This window comes from Wyeomyia smithii, chromosome 3, assembly GCF_029784165.1.
Source record: "Wyeomyia smithii strain HCP4-BCI-WySm-NY-G18 chromosome 3, ASM2978416v1, whole genome shotgun sequence".
NCBI lineage: Eukaryota > Metazoa > Arthropoda > Insecta > Diptera > Culicidae > Wyeomyia > Wyeomyia smithii.
The window spans coordinates 269,874,192-269,895,600 of NC_073696.1; the positions used below are offsets into that span (position 1 = coordinate 269,874,192).

The following is a 21,409-nucleotide window of genomic DNA, read 5'->3' on the forward strand; positions in this document are numbered from 1 at the left end:
CATGCGGATGTTCCGCATTTGCGAATGCGGATGGGGATATCCGTAACATCTCTAACCAAGAGCACCATTTCAGTTCGGAACAATTTTTATTTTTTTCATATTTTGCATGATTTGTTTATCTTTTGGTTCTTTTACATACCATATTTGTATGAAATATGTAAAGAGATTCAAAGAATCTTATTGTTCGTGTAACACGGATATACCAAAATTTAAATGAATTACATTTCTTTCAAAGTATTAAATTTTTTCGATGTATTTCCACATATGTGAAAACGCATCGTTGACAATGTTCCAGTAGCAGCATTACTTGCTGTTCTGTTTGCAATTATTGGAAAGAATAGGTGCTTTATCATCAAAGATTTGTCATTATTTGCGGTAATTTTCGTACATTGAAGATTATTCATTTGTTTCTCAATGTAAAAGATTTCTTCTTCAGTTTGCCTTATTGAAAAAGTACGCCCAGTAAGAAACATTTTCAAACTTTCGTTTGTATTGAGTCTGTTCAGACCAGTCACATCCTCATTTAGTCAACAGTTGCATGTTACATTTTTCGTCATCCGATAACTGTTCTAGGACTTCGTCAAGATAGGTACTTACTTGTGGAGCATCCACTACTAGTTCTACCCCAGAATATGAACTGCATTATAAAATTCGACCATGATGGGTTGACTTTGATAAAAACATCTTTTCCATGTCGGAACGTAATCCATCTTAATTTAAAATTCGATTTAAAGCGGCTGAACTCTTTTTAGTAGATTTAGTCCATTGAACGGACATTTCAAAAATTTTTGCGATTCTCAACATAAAATATATTTTCTCCATTACTTGCCACAAAAATTACCTTGAAATAAAAAGCTTTGATTTTTCTGGCGCTGAAAGAATGTGCGCCTTCGATATTTTTTCATTTTTTTTTTTACTTGTTCATCAATTTTAAATCAGCATACGAAACAATCGTTTGAGATCAGCTATGGTAGATTATGCACGATTACGGTTTTTCGGATCGTCGAGTCGACGATGGATCAGGTGATGTGCGTACTTTGAGTTTCAGGGACACTCTCGAGTCCCTTCGAATCACGAAGAGGGTTACGGCTAGGTGGTGGATTATCGTGCTTGCTATTCAACATCGCTTTGGAGGGTGTGATATGTAGGGCTGGTATCGACACGAGTGGCACGATTTTTAGAAGGTCTGTTCAGCTCTTTGGCTTCGCTGATGACATTGATATTGTAGCACGAACCCTTGAGAAGATGACGGACACGTACATCAGACTGAAGGCTGAAGCCGGAAGAATTGGACTGGTCATAAACACATTGAAGACCAAGTACATAAGAGGAAGAGGTTCCAGAGAAGACAGTGTCAACCTCCCGCCACGAATTCATATTAGCAGTGATGAAATCGAGGTGGTAGACGATGTCCACGGTCCATACAATTTTTTTAGAATTTATATGGGCAGTTGTCCACGGAGGGGGAGGGGGTCAAAATCGTTAAAAATCTGTCCACGTGGTATGTGGATGGCCCCTTAGGGCATTAAAATTGGCGATTAAACGCAAAACTAAAAACGACCGAGCGACTTCTGGGTTTGAACTGTTTTCGAACACAGGAGACTGCTTTTCGTGCGATATTTGCGTAAAATGGATGTTCTTGGCGTCAAAAAGGATACAGCTGCGGCCGAATTCCGAGCACATTATAAAAATTTCTTCATATACTTTCAATGAAGAAATTTTCTTCTCTTCGAAGAAACGTGTTCTCGGAATTCGGCGGCTGGTTAAAAAATTTCAGTAGCATCCGCTTACTGCTTACCGTCAAGAAAATACATATGAAATTGCATATATATGAGATCCGGTTTAGTATCTAGTTTAAGGTTATGTTTTTACAGGAGTTGGTAGGTACATAGCGTGTTGGAATTGCATTTTCTTAGTTTAAATTTACCGTTTAGTGAATAAAATCTAAAATTTTAAAGTTGCCCGCTGCATAAACTCGTGATAACTCACTGTAAATAGAATCTTGACAGGTTAAAATGCTGCCTACAAATCATCATCATCATCATCATTTCTACTGCAGCGCCATCTGTCAGTCGAACTGTCATTATAATCGCCCATAAAACAAACTTAAAATTCTTCTGGGCGTTACTCCCAGGCCTTAGACGCGCCTATGCTTTTGCACTGGGTTGTATGTGACTTTTTTGTGGCTCCAATTTAATTTCGAACCCACCGTGATTCCAACATTTTGCTTGTTATTTCTCGGTCATAGAAAAATGGCGTCTTTTCATAGGTCTGGTTAATCCAAAATATTTAAAAAAACGTATATAATAAATACAATGTAATGCGGTGTGATGAACCACGAACGAAAATAAACGTTCATAGGCTCAAAAGTTGAAAATTGTACATAAATTCTAGGACAATGAAGAATACAACTAATCATTAGCTTAGATTTCAAAAACGCATATAAGATTACGCCATCTGCACGTGAGGTTCTGAATTAATTACTTGGGCAGGCATTAATCCTTCATAATGCCGTTACAAATTTTATTTTCATTTTTTGTTGCAGAAATTTTAAATTACTAACCTTCCCTAAACATTTACGATTTTTAGGGACCAACATTTTTCCTCTATAAGTTAATTAGTTAATTATGCTATATTTATTAAATATATCAGGCCATTGGGGTGTAAAGTGCTCTACTTAAAACTGCTATATATCATCAAAAAGCTTAATCAACTTTCAAAAGAAAGATTCACATCGTAACCCAAAAAAAAAAAAACACCTCCCCGACGGGGAATCGAACCCCGGTCTCCCGCGTGACAGGCGGGGATACTGACCACTATACTATCGAGGACATGCTCTGAGGCATCGCCAATGACAGTCATAAACCACTAGATGATACATGGAATGTGTGTCCTAGGATTACCGTTCCCTCCTGCTTAATGAATGTTGATCAAAATCATCAAACATGGGGGAAACATTTCAGGAGTAAAAATTAGGCGAAGAACGGCCCAAGTAATAAAGACATACCTTTCAAAAGAATCCACCTCTATTGCCATCAACTCAGCTTCAATCGATCTCATGCGTTGCTGATTTTCCAGTACAGTTTGCCTAGCACTTTGAAGCATTCGTTTCAGATTGATCGTTTCCAGTTTCAAATCAACCATGTTCTCTATCGTGCTAAGCAGTTCTCGTCCTGCGGTAGTACAACCTCCGGAGATGAGTCCACCTTCAGAAAACACTATATCGTCACGCAGGAAAATAATAGTTATGTCTAGCGGTGCCTCAATAGAGTCGGAATCCTCATAAGAATAGTAGTAATTTCGCAGTAGCTTTCTCAGTGCAGTCCGGATGGGACTATCTGCGAGAAGATCCGCTAGCGGAAGTACGTTTGGCGGCATCTTGCTACTTATGGGTTCATCATCAGACGCATTATCTAGAGCCAAAATATCGTACGACTGAGTGGGCGAAAGCAAATCTAAAATTCGCTTCGCAATATTTTGCTCATAAAAAACAGCAATGGTGAGGAACTCCTTGAGATGTGGTAGAACTGTTTCGGCGACAGTTGCATCGGTGAAGCGCAGATGCTCAAAAACAAATCCTACGAAGTTCGCTTTCAACTCCGAACGATCGGTCTTAGCGATAACATCTTTTATGTTGGCCATGCCACTGATCGACTCGAGTGAAACAAAATCCATCGAAGTTAAGGAAGCTGTGATTGAGTTTTCCTTCTCACACAGGTCCTGGTTAAGTTGAAGAACAGAGGCGTTGAGTTGGCTGTAAAATAAAATGTACAAAATTAATACCAGTCGTAACCAAAAATGTTGTCTCTCCTTACATGAATTCCTGCGCTTTTGCTTCTAGCTCAATAAACAGCTCCCCGCCTTTTCTCAATAGATTATCATGTTGTTTAGATTTGCAGGACGAAGTCAAATTTTTCCTGCACTGTTCTATTTCTTCAAGTAACACACCGACCTCGTTTTCAACCGTCGGAATGCAGCGTTTTGTTGATTCTATCAAGAGTGACAGCGAACTTTCACAATCCAAAAGTGCCGTTGGTTCCGAGGAAAGAGCGTAAAGCAGATTCAATAGTTTCTCAACGTGCTCTACCTCAAAATCGATTTCGATTACGTTGGCCACCAAGTCATCGACCGCTGTCTTTTGATACAAAATTTCCTCAATATCGCGTGCCAATTTGCTTAGTAAATCTTTAATCTGGCTGTTCACATGCGTCGACGATCCGGTCGTATGTTGCAGAGTTTTCATTTTTGTCTGTCCTAATTTAGTGAGAAATAATTTGTTGGCGATATCTTCCATCGCCAGTTCATAGGTTTCCGGAACAACGCTTGCCTGCTCATTCAGTTTAACGCTTAAGACCGAGCGCTTTTCATCGAGTATCTCATTTTCTGCCACCAGTTTGGTTAATTTAGTTTCGTACCTCTTCAGTACATTTTTGTACGAGTCCAACTCTTTTCGAGCAATGTTGCTAGCCACCGTATCGGCATACTTTTCTAATTTCTGGAAGTGTTTGCTTCCTTTGATACGATCGTTTAATTCGGCAATCTTATCACGATTATCAAAGATCATGACACTGTTCAGTTTTTTGCGGAGGTAACTTTTCAAACTTTGATCCTCCAGTTGTTGACGCTGAAACGATTTCATCTGCAGGCGATCCTGAACCATTTTCCACAAGCTTTGACCAGGTGAAATCCGTTCGGCCAACTCTCGCTGTCCAATCATATTCATGAAAGGAATTTGTTCCGTTCCGATGCAAAATCCCAACTCTTCCATTGTGCTTCGGAATTGTTCGAAAGCAATCTGGTGGCAATCGTCTAGTTGTAGTGTGTGCGGCTGATGCACATAACGTCGAAGACGAACCAAAGTCTTGTCGGAATCAGTTGCTGCTCTTCGGCCCTGCGATTTGTGAAATGGAGTGCCATCCTCTTTCTTCATTCGCAAGCGCGTCTCTATGCAACTATTGTCATTCAAATGAGCTGGCAGGGGGAAATCTTGCGTCTCACTGCAATTTATGAACCAATAGAGGATTTCACAGATATAATTCGAGTCATTCCGGAGAATATTCAACATAGGATGAAACTTGAAGGAGCGGTCGTCGAGTTCAGTGAAACCGGAAATCGTTAACTGTCGGGTACAGAGAGGATATTTAATCTGATTGTTTTGGAGTATATAAACTAAGTAAAACTTACGCTTTCTATGAACATCCTGAATTGTTCAAGGAAAATACGGGAACTACACACTAAGTGAAGTCTTCTGAAGAGTTACTTTTCAAACTGCGAAATATGGAAGCGGCCGTGATGAATAAATTTACGCGCGTAAAGCAAGGATGCCAAATGTCTCATAATGTTAGCAACTACTTGAAAAGGTGAAACAAATTGTTTGAAATCTGAGAAACATCTACTCGAATTAATTGAGTTGCTGCAATAGGCATGCAAAAATTGGGTTGTTGAGCTATTCACAGATTTCTGATTTTTATATGTTAACTGAAAGAGCGTAATTTTCTGAGCAAAACGTGAATTTTTTAAGTTTTATATAATTGCCCTTCGATTTTTAAACGAAAAATAAAAACCACCCTTAATCACTTGAATGACAGTTGTCACGTGGGCGAACCACATACAAAATACATACGTAACACTCAGGAAAAAGTTGGTACAAAATGAACTACTCGAAAGGTACCATCACATATATAAGACATACGTAACACTCAGGAAGAAATCTTCCAAAAAAGTTGGTACAAAATGAACTACTCGAAAGTACCAACCTCTGTAAAAAACCTCTGTTTGAGTAGTTTATGGAGTTTGAGCCGCGATGAAGAAAATTCATTCCGTTCATTTTCGTCAAGCAGTTCAAACTGGTGTTGGTACCGGGTGATGTGGAGCAAAGAGTACCAAAAAAAATCGCCAGTGTTACGTATGTCTAAGTATGTGGTGGTACCATGCTCTGAATGAAATCACTGTTTGAGTAGTTTATGAAGGCGATGTACCTGCGCAGCCTTGCATTCGTCTCGTTCCCACTCGAAAAATTCTACATTGATTTTGTAAAGAACTTTTTGACAGTTCCTTATGGGATTTTCTTCGGGGCTCGATAAAGCCGAGAAAAAGAAAATTTATTTTGGTCATTATTTGTCGAGCAGTTGGACAGACCGGGATACGGAGTACTATGGGGCAACGTATACCAGAAAAAAATGCCAGTGTTACGTATGTCTTATGTATGTGGTAGCAATTTCGAGCAGTTTCAATTAGTTAATTATAAATCAAAGAATAACGATATAAATTTTTGGATAATGAAGCTCTTTCAGATGCAATGAAAAACTGGTATGGCTAAACAACCCAATTTGTACACATTTTTGAAAAAAAATCTGCGCAACAAAGTTTGCACAAAATTTGAACAACCTGCGATTTTTTCAAAAATTTCAACAATTTTCTCTGGTTAACATTTGATACTTTTACCTGCAATCATCATAAGATCGTATGATCTCGAAAACGCGACAAAAATGCTTAGTAGCTGACAGGCGTGCCATCTTTGTGTCCTTAATTTTTGGAATATTTCTCCGACAGTGTTACTTTGTTTTATGTGAAACAACTATAAGCGTGTATGTGACAAAGCAGAATCCGCCTCCCACCTACTCGCTTCGATTGATTGTCAAAACCTGTCAAAACAAGCAGCTGATGGTTTGCGTTTGGTTGCGTGCGCGAGTAACAAAACATCATCATCGGCCCGCCGCGTAACAAATCGTGCCACAAATCAAAACAAACATTACACGAATGCGGACGACGAAAAGCGGGTACGTGTAAACGTAGAAGCTGAAATTCAATGGTTCAATGGTTGTACAACAATCGTCACCTCCTAAAGGATCGAAGCTGTATAATGTTTGATTGATGCTTGTGTAAGTATTTTTCGGTTTTTGGTTCGAAACATCACATTCTTCGCAACATCATGGAACGGAACTCGGCACAAACCGTAACATTGACGAACAGTATTATCGGCGTTGGCATCCTGTCGATGCCGTTCTGTTTTCAGAAGGTTAGTTTGTGGCAGTGAACTTGTTTTGCTCGGAACTAATTGAAGTCGATTTTTTAGTGTGGCATAATCCTATCATTGGTTTTGCTATTGCTGAGCACATACATCACACGTCTAGTCTGCAGCTATATGATAAAATCGGCCATCATTTCAAGGCGAAAAAACTTCGAACAAATTGGTTAGTACAACAGCTCGTTTATCATCGTTGGTTGAGCTTATCAGAGGGGTTTTCGTTTTTTTTTTCTACGACAACAGCTTTCTACGCATTTGGATTTTACGGTAAGCTGCTGGTGGAGATATGCGTCGTCTGCTACCTGCTGGGAACCTGTGTGGCATACTTCGTCGTGGTTGGCGATTTGGGTCCCCCGATAATGGCTAAGATTTTGTCGATGAACGAAAGTAGCACCCTGCGCTCGTGGGTGATGATTGTGGTAACGGTTGTTTGTATCGTTCCCCTCGGTTTACTCCGAAACGTGGACAGCCTAGCGACGGTTTGCACAGCCTCATTGGGGTTCTATCTATGTTTGGTGCTTAAGGTGATGGCAGAATCTAGTGAGCAAATTAGCAGGACAGGTTGGCTTGATGATTTAGCGCTGTGGAAACCAAAGGGCATTTTACAGTGTCTGCCTATCTTCAGCATGGCACTATCGTGTCAAATGTAAGTCGATAATTTTCTCAACTAATTGCATCGCTTCATAAATCTTCTGTTGTAGGCAACTGTTCGAGGTGTACGCAACGATGCCGACAACGTCGTTGGACAAAATGAGCCGCGTTGTTCGACAGTCGACAAATTTTTGTACCTGTATCTATGCGTTGATCGGATTTTTCGGTTACGTAGCTTATAATAGCGGTGCTCAGTTTTCTGGCAATATTTTGGTGAATTTTTCACCGTCATTTGTGTCAGATATTATCAAGATAGGGTTTGTTCTATCGGTAGCTTTTAGCTTTCCGTTGGCAATTTTCCCCTGTCGAGTGAGTTTGTACTCACTACTGTATAAGCGTGCATACTCAGATACGCACTATTACATTCCGGAGTCGAAATTTCGACCCTTAACACTCGCAATCGTTGGTGCGGCACTTTGTCTTGGCCTCATGGTGCCATCGATTGAGGTGGTTATCGGCCTTGTAGGGTCGACAATCGGCGTTGCGATTTGCATCATTATTCCGGCCGCTTGCTACATGCACATTTGCAAAACTAATATCGCGGAGAAACAGTTGGCGCAGGTCATGATTGCACTAGGTCTTCTGATTATGATTTTGGGGACCTACGCGAACTTGGAAGCTATGGACCATGTGCCGGAGAAAAAGTACGAAACTGCAGCAATTGTAGAAAAGAAAGTTACCTTGCTGCCGGTGCTTATGGCAGAGAAACCTGCGGAAAATCTTGACAAGTCAATCGAAGATCTAAAGGTGCCGCTGCAGGCGGTGCCTCCAGATGTAAAAAAGGTGCTTACCTCAACCGACAATCCACTGCCCAAGATTGAATCCGCTCAAAACACCATTAAATTGGCGGATGTTGGCGTTTCTAAACCAGAGAAGGTATGTCAATTTCCTCTTGTTTCACTCGATTTACGCAATGCTATTTTCAGCCTAGTGTATCCTCGGAAGCACCAGTGGAGCAACCTGAACCGGACAAGACTAAAGAGGAAATCATCGCACCGGACGCTATTCTCAAAGAGGAAAAAGAAATTGCCGTGGAGGAAAAAGAACAAATTCAAAAAGAAATCAGCGAGTTGCAGAGCGCGAAAAAGCAGCTGGAAGCTCAGGTACAGGTCATCAAGGAGCAGCTGGTGAAGACGAACGAGGAAACCCAGCAACTGGTGCTTAAAAAGTTCGACGAAATTGTCGAGAAAATTGATCAAAAAGTGTCCAAAGAAAAGGAACCAGCTGTACCAGCGCTGCTACCAACCGAGGTCCCTCCAGCAGCCGACCCAAAAAAACCAAACGAATCTCTTGACCCGAAAAAAGATCCCATTGTAAGATTATTGACTGAACAGAGCAAAGCGAAGCCCGTTGTAAACGCTAGTAATATTGAACCCCCGCAAGACACTAAGAACGAATCATCGCAAGCTATCGACACTAAAATTGCGGTGGAATCGATTGGCAACGAAACCGAAGTGGAGAGGAAAGAACCAGTGAAACTAATAGATCAACAACAGGATGAATTGGAGAAAGCAAAACCGCTGCCACCGTTGCCGGTCGAGCAGCAACAGCAAGGAGCGGAAGCACCAAAGCAGGCAAAATCCGACGGCGATCCACCGAAAGCTGCACCCGTAGAAAAGGATAATAGTAATAAAGTCGAAGATTCTGGTGCTAAGCGGGATCTACTTTCGGTTCGAAACAAGCGAAGTCCAGTAAAACTGGACTTCGGGAGTGACCCAGTGGTGGAAGTTGATTTAGCCGAGATTGACAAAAACTGTCAAAAGACTGTGAATAGTGTAGAATTGGGGGAGCAAATTGTGCAGGGTATCATTGATAAGGAAAAATTTGCGGACCTAGTTCGAAGAGATGTTATGGATGATGAACGAAAGATGTTGAGGAAATAAAACTACTAATTTAAGTACAACATCTTTTCTTATATTTTTCCAATTTTTTGAGTGCGCCTGGGTTCGAATCCCACCGCCGACATAGGTGTCGATGGTTGTGAGGTGGCGTGATTCACTCACAACCAACCCAACTGGTCTAGATTCAATCCTAGCCGACACCGGGAGATTTTCTAAGGCGAAAAATCTCTGGGATCACGCCTTCCATCGCATGAGGAAGTAAAGTCGTTGGCGCCGGTCCGTTAATAAACGGGTCGTAAGTTAGGGTCCTAGGTGTGGAGTCGCCTCCCTGGGCGTCGGTGATTGGCCACAACAGTGGCGGAACTAGACCGACGGAAGATAAGCGAGAATAAAAAAAAACGAGAAAGAAACTGTTGGATGAAGAAGAGGTTATAGAGTATACTTTGAAAGTTTGATCAATGAACACGTTTCAGAAGTTCGCCCATTCAGAATAAAATACCAACGAATTTCTCGGATGTGTTCGTGTGTCGAATATGACGTACGTTTCGTCGTTTATCAAAACGCACCTATCTGAAATTTATAGTAGGAGGTTACTTTCTTTACTTTTAATTTTATGGCGACAGATTGTTGAGATCTTTTACCGAATATATAATACGCCTCCACAAAACTCGGTTTTGGGCTGCTCCTTTCCAGTCTCTCCTTACACCCGCTGCTCTGGCATCTTCGACGACATCACACATCAAGCGCGTGCGAGGTCTGTCTCGTAGTCGTCGGCCTTTAACCGGTTGTTTGCTAAATATGATCTTTGCCGGTTGCTCATCCGTGCTACGTGGCCAGCCCACTGTAACCTGCCGTGTTTCATCAGCTTGACAGTATCAGCGTGTTTTTATACTTCGTACAGCTCGTGATTCATGCGCCTAAGCCACACCCCATTTTCTAGTTTGCCACCGAGTATTGATCGCGGATTCTTCGCTCGAAGACTCCATGCGCTCGTCGGTCGGCTTCCTTTCACGTCTCTTCACCTCACGGTTCACCTCGTTGGCACGTTACGGGAGTATCAAAAGTATCCCCATTCATCTCCACCGCCGTACCAACACCCGCAAAATTGTGTAGCAACAATTTTATTTATATTTTTTTCTTAATACCTACAAGTACGCGTATCATTCACTTTAGTACAGTCTTTGGTATGTTATATAATCATTGTGGTTGGATGTTGGTTGGTTGGTTACAAGGCTGTGTTCAGCCTCGAAACCCCCAACTTTCCGATCACTGCTCCTATCCTCTATCTTCAGAGTCATTTTACGATGCTGCATGTCGTCGAACTTTATCTAGTACTGTTGAACGCCTTAAATCGTATGAACCTGTAAATCGTATATGATGTCACTTAGGGACGATCCATTAATGATGTCACGCAAAAGTTGTCACAACTTCCTTGACCCCCCCTCTTATTACGTCACGTTTTTATATCCCCCCCCCCCTTCTTTGGTGATAATTGATTGAAATCGAGAAATTTGTTAGGAATGTATTTTTTGTATTGGATTTGAGAGACACTAAAAATTAATGAAATTGCGCTGTCATTCATGAATGAACATGCACGGTGAAAAAGAATTAAAGAACATTGTGCTTTTTTAGGGAGAAAAAAATGTCATTTATTTTATTTAAAGCAAATCTTAAGCAAAAAAGGGGATGGTAAAACTATAAATAAATGAGGCAAATATTATAAATAGTTCAGAGTTGATCTCTGTGGTTAGGTATATGACTTTTTTATTTATTTTTTTTGGTTGAAATGTGATGTCACACTCAAGCTAACCCCCCCTCCCCCATATGTCACAAAATGTCACAATAATTGAACCACTCTAGGATTTCATGTTTTAAAATAGACGCTTTTAACTGTCACGAAAAAGTAAATTGTACTTCACTCATTATGCAATCCTCTTACAACTCTTATAGGAGTTTTCAAGAAATATCAAAGTCAACGTGGATCACACAAATTGGAAATCCTATAATTTTGCACTGCAATTAGGCTTAGCACTGTAGGCAACTCTACTGCGATGAAACCTGATTTTTTCTGTGCATTTATACGAGGAACAATATGCAGTCATATATCACGGACTGTACGACCCATATATGATTAAAAATAACTTGAACTGGTAATAGAATGAACTTTATACAATTTCAATTAAAACTAGATGTTAATACGATTTTGTCAGAGGCGACGCGTGGCCAAGTGGGCTACCTGTTCAATCAATTTTCGCAACATTGAAACAATAGTATTGTGAAAAAAGATTTGACAAGTTTTATTAACCTATATAGTAAAGGAGTCCTACTGTCTATTATGAGCGCTAATTTTTGATAATTTCTTCGTAGAATAATGATATCTGCTTCATTTTATAGAGGAAATCTGTTTTCCACAGCTATTATCATGATTCTCAATAACTATGACCGATTTTGGCCCTACAGAACTGATAAAGTTCGTTCAACGGATGCCGTTGTGTTAGGCAATGCCAGATCATTCTGCCAGCTAAAGCGTTTCAGAATAAACTTTTTGCAGGTTTTTTCTAACGACAGTCGAAATTATGTTTATTATCTTTTTGCCATTAAACTCTTCACGTGAGTAAAGAACCTAGCTTTATTTATTGAATTTTAGTTCGATGCTAAATCGTTTCCTTAGACGATGATAAAATTTTAAACTAGAAAGGGAGCAGCGCGTAAAAAGACAAATGTGTACTATACGGGCTATACGACGTTCAAGTTTTCGAATGAACAAAATGGATGAAAAGGCTTGAATGAAAACCAAAGAACACCACCACATCCAGAAAAGTAATGAATCTGCTACGAAAGCTCTGAAGATTGAAATCTGCGTACTCTCGCGGCCACATGGACTCTCTCAAATTTTAATGATGTCGTGTCGTGAGAAGAAACAGAAAGGCAAAGCGAAACAAGTGAAAAGACACTGAAGAGAGGGGGTATAAAGAATGTCTTCTCTCGTTGCTATCGGTTTTTCGTTCAACAATGAGTTTGAACCAAAAATGTCATTTTTACGCAAGGCGTTGCATTAGTAGTGGTGAACATAACAGACTGCGTTTGCCCTGTCGCAGAGAAGTGTGAACGACGCTCGGTTCAAATGAAAGGCCTGAACAAACGGTAGTCATTACTGAGTGTGGGTTGCGTTGCGTGTGAGGTGTATGGCGTAGTTTGAAGTGTAGCTCATCAGGTTACATTCTTCACGGCGCATAAGATTACACTAAGTTGACAACAGAATAAGCATGTTCGGGATAACATTACAATTACAAATAAATTACTATCGATGACTTTTCGATGATTGTCTACCTGTCCTATGAACAGTTTGAACAGGTGGACGAGACGTCTCTGGATTTTGTATTGCCATTTTTATACGATTTCTGGTTATCTGGGTCGATAATTACTACAGTCTAGTCTATGTCCCTTCGTGCTGGCGTTAGGCCCGGTTCTTCTCTTCCGTCTGACCGCATCATGGTTGTGCTTCCCTGCTCGTTCAGATCCACTCCAGCTGATTCACCGATTTGTCTATCAACTTTCCGAGTTTACTCTGCAGCAACTCCTCTTGATAACCTCTGGAAGTCCAGACGTATCTTCCTCGCCGATCTTGATTTGAATGTGTGTTGTGGGCTATCTCTATACGTTTTCTCGAGGAGCTCATAAAACTTTTTTTTTTTACTTCATCGGTTTTATCGTTTGTGTTTTGTAGTTTTTATACATGTCATTTAAAACAGAGAGAAAAGGGTTAAAATGCGCTTGTTTAATAATGTATAAAATAGTGTCGTAATAGTAGAAAAAATATTCAAAAAAAAATTGTTGAAAATGCATGACACATGGAAATCTGGTGTTATCCAATATTTTTTCAAATCTCAGTCTCAGCTCGAAAATCATAGAAGGTCAAATATTTTAAAAAAATGTTTGTTAGATAACACCAAAACCCGATGTTTCATGAATTATTAAGACATTTGGCATAAAAAATTCGATCTCGACAATTTCGTGAACCTGTGCATTTTTTACTTGGTCAGAAAAGTGAAACCTTCGCCGACCATATTATTGCTGGAAACTTAATTAAAACTTCCATTCAAGGAGGTGTTCATGTCATAATTGATGATAAGGCAGTAGAATTGTTAGATTCGATTCCCATGTCGAACAACACGATCTCTCGGCGTATTTTCGATATGGCTAATAATCATGGGCGCAACTGAGGAAAATTTCTAGGGGGGGCTAGTTTTCATGTATGTCATTAAAAAAGAAAAAAAAGAGTTTGAATATGCTTCTTTAATGACGCTTAAAATAGTATCGGAAAAGCAGAAAAAAATCACTTCGGGATAGAATCTCCGAAGATGTACTGAATATCTTGAACACATCGTCAACGCCAAGCTCTTTCAGCAACAATGATTCGATATTGAGGAGAGCTAGATTTGGTAAACGGCTGGGCAGTGCTTTTTGACAGTTTACCCGTACTAGTTAGAATAAAATAGACCCCAGTGTGGTTCAAGGCTTAATGCCCTATTCCTACCTCCACGTGGTACCGACTGGGATACGAGCAACCAAGGAAAAACCGGTGAACCGGTGGGGTAGTTGTTCTCCTTAGAGAGCAGGTTGTCTACCCCACAGGCTAGGGGCGGCTCAAACAGCGACTGATCCGGACCGGACGGTTGAACTATGAAATGCGGTGTCTCGCCGGCTACATCCATGGCGGCAGCTCCGTCGCAAGACTAGGCATCGCAGCCCTAGTAAGGCAGCATACTGAAATAAACATACTACGGAGAATCAAGAATTCAAAACGAACCGGAACAATCAGCAATGACCCAGCCGACGAAATAAGGACGACGATTAGAAGCTCAGTACATGTAACAGTAGATCGCTTAATGACCCGGATGTCGACCGGATTCTGCTGGATCAGCTAGAACCCCGCCACTTCGACATCGTCGCGCTCCAGGAGCTTTGCCTGAAAGGAGAGAAGGTACGGTGGATTTGTGGCCGCAAGGCACAGTACCACCAAAGCGGCAGGCAATCAGCGACAGGTTGTGTTTGTTGAGAATTAAAGGCCGGTTCCACAACTACACTATTCCCAATGTGCACTGCCCTCACGAAGGAAGACCTGATACAGGGAAAGAAGCGTTCTACGCACAGCTGGAGAAACTCTACGATAGCTGCTCGCGTAGAGATATCAAGATCGTCGTTGGGGACATGAACGGAAGGATAGACTTATATAAGCCGGTTATCGGCCCGCACAGCCTGCTATGCACCAACTTCGCAGCTTCCCGCGGATTAGCAGACCAAAGTCCCTTCTTACCTCGACCAACGTACAGCAAAACAAATTGACCACGTTCTCAACGACGGCCCGTTCTTCTCAGACATTACAAACGTACGCACCAATCACGGTGATGATCGGACATGACCACTTCGATACAAAAAACTACAAAACCCTGATAACCGGTAGTCCTCTACGGAAGTCCTTTTGATATTTTCGAACAGAAGGTGCCTATCGGCGAACAGAAGGTGACTATCTACGGTGGAGCACAAGCGGACGACGGATAATGGCTACAGCGCATGAACCATGAGCTACAAACGCTGCTTGGAGAGAACCCCATTGCACACCTGGCGAAAGACATTAGGTTGCGGTGGGCCGGTCACATCGTAAGAATGCCGGACGACAACCATGTGAAATCACTGCTCTTCAGCAACCCTACCGGCACAAGAAATTAAGGGGCGCAGCGTGCATGATGGCTCGACCAGATCGAAAGAGACTTGCGAGTGATGAGACGTCTGGGGAACTGGTGAAACACAGCCCAAAACCGAGTAAACTGGCGACTACTTGATACAGCACGAGTTACTACAGCTCTCGTCTGACTGGTAAGGTGAGTAAGAGAGCAAGGGTTGAGAATCGATCCTGGGTGCAGAACTAGTTCTTAGCCAATGAATGACGACATCTCAATTTGTGTTGATTTTGATGCTCTGATAAGTAGTATGGAATGTATATATATTGAATACAATCATTCTCTGGGAAATTCTAGGGGGGGGGGGCTAAACACGTTCCAGCCCCCCCCCGTTGTTGCGCCCATGCTAATAATGTCGAAAGCACTTTTATTTCTCGATTAGAAATAACCCGAGAGAAACGAACTAAGATTCCAGTTCTTCCAGCACAATTTCTTACTAGACCTCGTGTCTAGACGAAGTACAAGAAGACCATGAATTGGTAGAAAAACTTGACCAAACCCTGAATCCTTCCTGAATATTTCGGTCAGAGCATATTCATGCATTGAAATGACATACATGTAGTAATTAACCGATCATTTCCGCTATTTAAATATTTTTTACATCCCATATCAATAAAGTTGATACAATAATTGTTCTTTTTTCTCCGAGATAAAATTTGAATCTTACATCAGAACAAGAAAAACGCAGCCGATTGATGAGTGTTTCTATTTACCCAATTGCGGGGCGAATAGAAACATGCAAAATTTTCTTCAATGAAAGTTTGAATTATATATTTATCAAAATGGTATTTACACAGTGCGTTCTGAGCTGCCCGACAGATCAGACGTATTTTCGGTTGCTTGTGGACTGGTCTTTGACTGCCTATAGCTTCAAAGTTTGTGTTTTGTCAGTGTGTCTTTTAAAGATTACCTGGAAGTTAACTTACATCAGTCTTTCTCAAGACTACCTATTTCTTTCTTTCTCAATACTTGCAATTTGATATTATTTTTGAACTTTTTTCGTATCACCTGAAATGGCAGGACGAAAAAAGAAACCACGCATCGCTACGGTGAGGAAAAGAGAGGCATCTCTTTCTGAAACTAGCTTATGCAGTGAAAATTTATATGATATTCTGCCTGAGCAAGAAGCTGGCGAAATTGAAATGTTCGAAGGTAAAACTATTCCTACTATTCCCACTATTCCTATTACTATTACTATTACTATTCCTATTCCTATTACTATTCCTACTATCCCTACTTCCTACTATTCCTAACTAGTAACTATTAGTATTTAACTGAAAAGATGAATAATTTTTTTACATATGATACGAAGAGCGCCAAGCCGTTCAAGGTCGTATTGAAAGGTCTCACCAACGATCAAACCGTTGATGAGATCAAAATTACTTTGACAGAATCACTTGGTATAGCCCCAAGTAATTCTGATGAAACAAAAATCACGAGGCGAAAACAGTCAGCGAACTGGAATTTCCCTTGTAAATTATTTAATTCATTTTAACCGCAGTGAGGTTAATGACTTAAAATTTTTTGAGAAAGCACATGCTTTATATAACGTGCGTGTAAAATGGGATTTATATCGAAAGTTTGGCGGAGGTGAAAAGCATATCACCCAATGCCGTGTTTGCCAACGTTATGGCCATGGTTCAAAGTTTTGTAACATGGACCAAAAATGCCTCATTTGTGGAGACTCTTCTCACAAAAAGGACACATGTCCTGTGAAAGAGAGTAAAAATTTTCGCTGTGCGAATTGTAACGGCAACCGTATGTCGAATTTTTATCGATGCCCAGCCCGTTTAGCAATTGTTACCTAACCTAACCTAAACCTAACATTAAATTAAAATATGATCCCAATTACGTGGTTTATAGATATGATAGGATTCAGGGCTCCGGCGGTGGAGTTGCAATTGTTATTCATCGCCGAATCAAACATCGTGCTCTTCCCCATCTTGAGACGAAAGTTATTGGAACTTTGGGAATTGAAGTTCAAACTGAACTTGGGATTTTATTTATTGCCGCAGCATATTTACCATTTCAATGCACACGCGAGCACAAAAATTATTTTAAAGGTGATTTACAAAAACTCACCAGAAATCGTTCGAAATTTTTTATAATCGGCGATTTTAACGCTAAACTTCGATCATGGAATAATTCTCAAAGTAATTCCAACGGAAAAATTTTATTCAATGATTGTTCTTCAGGATACTATTCTATTTCGACTCCGAATAGTTCTACATGCTTTTCTTCTGTAAGAAACCCATCAACAATTGATTTGGTGCTAACAGATCAAAGTCATGTATGTAGTGATTTGATCACACATGCTGACTTTGATTCTGATCATCTTCCAATAACTTTTTCTTTATCACATGAATCAGTTTTAAACCCTATGAGCTCTGTTTTTAATTATAACAAGGCTAATTGGGAAAGATACAAAACTCATATTGAGAGAAATTTCAATAATGAGCTTGATTTGCAAAACGAAGTGAATATTGATTCCGCTTTGGAAGCATTAAAATGTGCAATTGTTGATGCCAGGAATTATTCTGTTCCAAAGGCTCAAGTGAAATTTGATTCACCAATAATTGACGAAAATCTTCAACTTCTAATTCGTTTGAAAAATGTCCGCAGACGTCAATATCAACGTTCTCGTGACCCTGTTTTTAAAACTATTTATAAAAATTTACAGAAAGAGATTAAACATAGATTTACTCTTCTGAGAAATCAAAATTTTGAGACTAAAGTTGAAAAATTGAAACCATATTCAAAACCTTTTTGGAAGCTGTCGAAGATTTTAAAAGATGGTGAACGTTTTCTTGTATCCAATGAGCAAAAGGCTCAAAGACTTGCTCAGCAGTTTGAGAGTGTTCATAACTCAAATTTGAATTTTGTGAGTCCAATTGAAAATGAAGTCACACGTCAATTTGATTTAATTTCTTCCCAGAATTTTTTACCTGCAGAAATAATTGAAACTAACTTGAATGAGATTAAATCAATTATTAAAAATTTCAAAAATATGAAAGCACCTGGTGACGATGAAATCTTTAATATACTAATCAAACATCTCCCTGAAAGCACAATGGAATTTTTATTGAAAATTTTCAATTGCTGCTTCAAAATTGCATATTTTCCCAAATTATGGAAGAATGCAAAAATTACTCCAATTTTAAAACCGGATAAGGACCCAGTTATCGACCAATCAGTTTGCTTTCTTCAATAAGGAAACTGTTTGAGAGAATCATTCTCAACAGAATGATGTCACACATTAACGAAAATTCAATTTTTGCAAATGAACAGTTTGGATTTCGCCATGGGCATTCCACAACTCATCAATTGCTCAGAGTTACTAATATGATACAAGCTAACAAATCTGAAGGTTATTCCACTGGAGCTGCTCTTTTAGACATAGAAAAAGCATTCGACAGTGTTTGGCATAAAGGTTTGATTGCGAAATTGCAAACTTTTAATTTTCCAATTTTCCTAATCAAAATTTTAAAAAATTATCTTACTGATCGAACTCTGCAGGTTGTCTATCAGAATTCAAAATCTGATAGATTTCCTGTCAGAGCAGGTGTGCCTCAAGGTTCAGTCTTGGGTCCAGTCCTGTACAACATATTCACTTCAGATCTTCCTGATTTGCCTCCAGGATGCACAAAGTCATTGTTCTGCGATGACACAAGCATTTCCGTAAAAGGAAAAAGTCTTCGTGTCATATGCAGTCGATTGCAGAAAAGTTAAGATATATTTTCTTCCTACTTGCAAAAGTCGAAAATCTCTCCCAATGCTTCTAAAACTCAAATGATAACTTTTCCGCATAAGCCTAGGGCTTCTTTCCTCAAGCCAAACAATAATCACGTTGTCAAGATGAATGGGGTTATTTTACGTTGGTCTGACAAGGTTAAGTACTTGGGACTAATTTATGATAAAAAACTTATTTTCAAAGAGCACATTGAGAGTATACAAGCCAAGTGCATCAAATATACGAGATGTTTATATCCTCTCATTAACAGGAATTCTAAACTTTGTTTAAAGAACAAACTTTTGATTTACAAACAAATTTTTAGACCAGCAATGCTTTATGCTGTACCGATCTGGTCAAGTTGCTGTTCAACAAGGAAGAAAACGCTCCAAAGGATTCAGAATAAAATTCTAAAAATGATTTTGAAGCGTCCTCCTTGGTTTAGTACACTCGAATTACGTAGACTTACTGGTGTTGAACCATTAGAAACTATGTCAAATAAAATTATTAACAATTTTCGACAAAAATCGTTGCAATCCTCAATTGCTACGATAAGCTCTCTTTATAGCCAATAAGTTAGCAATTAAGTTAGTTGTAAGTTTACTTCCCCTTTTCTGACAAGTAGGTTTAAATCCCTACGAATGATAAGTCCTTATTGCGAAAGCATTTCTAATATTTATCATAAATACTTAAGCTACTAACAAATCCCCCCCTTAAAAAAAATGGTATTTACACTCTTTATAGAGGAAGGCTAGACCCTTGTTTTACAGCTTTTATATTCGTTCTAGACCAGTGGTTTTCAACCTTCTTCAGTTCATGCACCCCCTTTTGATAATTTACACAAGCTTTTCCCCCCTATTGGCACCATGAAAGAAAAGTTGTAGTAATTAAAAAATATAAGACTTTTTAAACTTTAATTTTTATCAGATTTCAAGCAGGAACGGGAGAACATCAATACACGGGCATACAATTCAGCATTTCTTGTGAAGGTGTACCCTTTTCACATGTTTGGCGAGAAATGTGCTTGTTGACGATGTTCACATGTTTGGCGAGATTTGACGTATGAATGCCCATACACGCTCACTCTGGATAACCCAAAACTGAGTCAAAACCTAATCAGTTTCGCTAAACCGTATGTACTCAAAATTTAGTAGAAGTTGTTTTACTCATTTTTGAGTACCACCGAATGTTGTAAAAATTGAGTAAATATTACCCATATTATACCTGATGCGCGATGCGTAAATGTTACTCATTTTCGACTCAAAAATGAGTACATTAAGCTTCAATGAGGGAATTTCGGAAAAATTATCATTATTGACTCGATATTATTATATTTTGACTTTTTAATGAATTTTATTTAAAAAAAGGCTTATTTCAAGAAATTTTCCTTTGTTCGCTGTGACACGGGAGATCTTTGAATTTATTAGCCGTATATCCAACCAACGAGTCCTGGTGAAAAAGAAAAATTGGCATTAGTTGCAGTCAATTATTTCAAATTATGAATTACCTACCGATAACAACTAATTTCAAACATTTCTATTTCTTCCTTTTTTCAGACGGTTTGCTTGGTTTTCTGTTTGCTTTTAATTGCAAAAAAAAAATAACAAAAACAACACGCAAGCACCAGTTACCCAATTTTGAGGAAATTTGCCGCCATGATCAATTTAATTCTACTCATAATTTGACATCTTCGAACAACTGAAAAAAATGATTAAAATTCAACTCAACCGCTGAGTAGCCCAGAGTGCGCGTGTAGAGGGTTTTTTGCGAGCTAATTCATTGGACACTGAAAAAAATGTCGCACCACCGTCAATCACAAAAGCGCATTACATGTGAAATTTTTCCACTCGCAATTCTCCCCCTGCAACGGCCAAATTCCCCCCTAGGGGGGAATTCCCTCCCGGTTGAAAACCACTGTTCTAGACATATCAGTACAGTTTTTGTACACTGCGAGATATAACGGAGACTGTTTCTATTCGCCCCGTTTTACCGTACCTTACCAAACAATCCCAAGCCGTGGTGTAGCCCTTTTTTTTCTTACGTACGGGAAAGACACATTTATTTCACATACCAAAATTCAGTTACATTTGCTTGGTGAGTTCTCGAGCTATGCAAAAATGTGTATATCATCTCCCAGGCCCCAACGATCGGTTTAGTAAATTCCAAGTCTATGAAAGTCATACAAGTAAAACTCCATTTTTATATGTTTAATTTATTTATTCTGTTGGTTTCTATTCTCATTTTAAACCTTTTGATGCACAAATTATCAACCGGCGTTTCAACACGAATACAAAAACCAGCACATATTGTTGATGTTTATCGTACGCGAACTACGTTCTTGTGCTTTTGTTTTGAAAATGTTCTCTAATAACTAAATTGTTTTTCTATCTTTCTCAACCTCTCTAGTACATTTTCCCAA

General features: G+C 39.5%; 2 protein-coding genes and 1 non-coding gene across 3 annotated transcripts in view; 1 reads left to right on the plus strand and 2 right to left on the minus strand.

The window, feature by feature from the left end:
• Positions 1-4,879, minus strand: part of LOC129732525 (uncharacterized) — a 14,931-nt gene extending 10,052 nt beyond the window's left edge. Inside the window, exons 1-2 of the mRNA XM_055693479.1 lie at positions 3,816-4,879; positions 3,008-3,754 (exon numbers count right to left, since the gene is read on the minus strand). Of these exons, the coding sequence (XP_055549454.1) occupies positions 3,008-3,754; positions 3,816-4,768 (1,700 nt within the window). The 5' untranslated portion in view covers positions 4,769-4,879. The remainder of the gene's footprint in view (positions 1-3,007; positions 3,755-3,815) is intronic.
• Trnad-guc (transfer RNA aspartic acid (anticodon GUC)) lies at positions 2,760-2,831 on the minus strand. The gene has a single exon. It is a non-coding gene; the product is annotated as a tRNA-Asp (tRNA).
• Positions 4,880-6,661: 1,782 nt separating the features above from the next.
• On the plus strand, positions 6,662-9,561 carry LOC129732526 (putative sodium-coupled neutral amino acid transporter 10). The gene is made up of 5 exons (XM_055693480.1): positions 6,662-7,018; positions 7,076-7,193; positions 7,271-7,673; positions 7,729-8,554; positions 8,605-9,561. The coding sequence occupies exons 1-5, from the start codon at positions 6,932-6,934 to the stop codon at positions 9,559-9,561; spliced, it is 2,391 nt and encodes a 796-aa protein (XP_055549455.1). The 5' UTR covers positions 6,662-6,931.
• Positions 9,562-21,409: the final 11,848 nt, after the last annotated feature.

Coding starts and splice junctions, on each gene's coding strand:
- LOC129732526 (XM_055693480.1), top strand. CDS start 6,932: ATGGAACGGAACTCGGCACAAACCGTAACATTGACGAACAGTATTATC. Junction 7,674..7,728: donor ATGGCACTATCGTGTCAAAT/GTAAGTCGATAA, acceptor CTTCTGTTGTAG/GCAACTGTTCGAGGTGTACG. Junction 8,555..8,604: donor GCGTTTCTAAACCAGAGAAG/GTATGTCAATTT, acceptor TGCTATTTTCAG/CCTAGTGTATCCTCGGAAGC.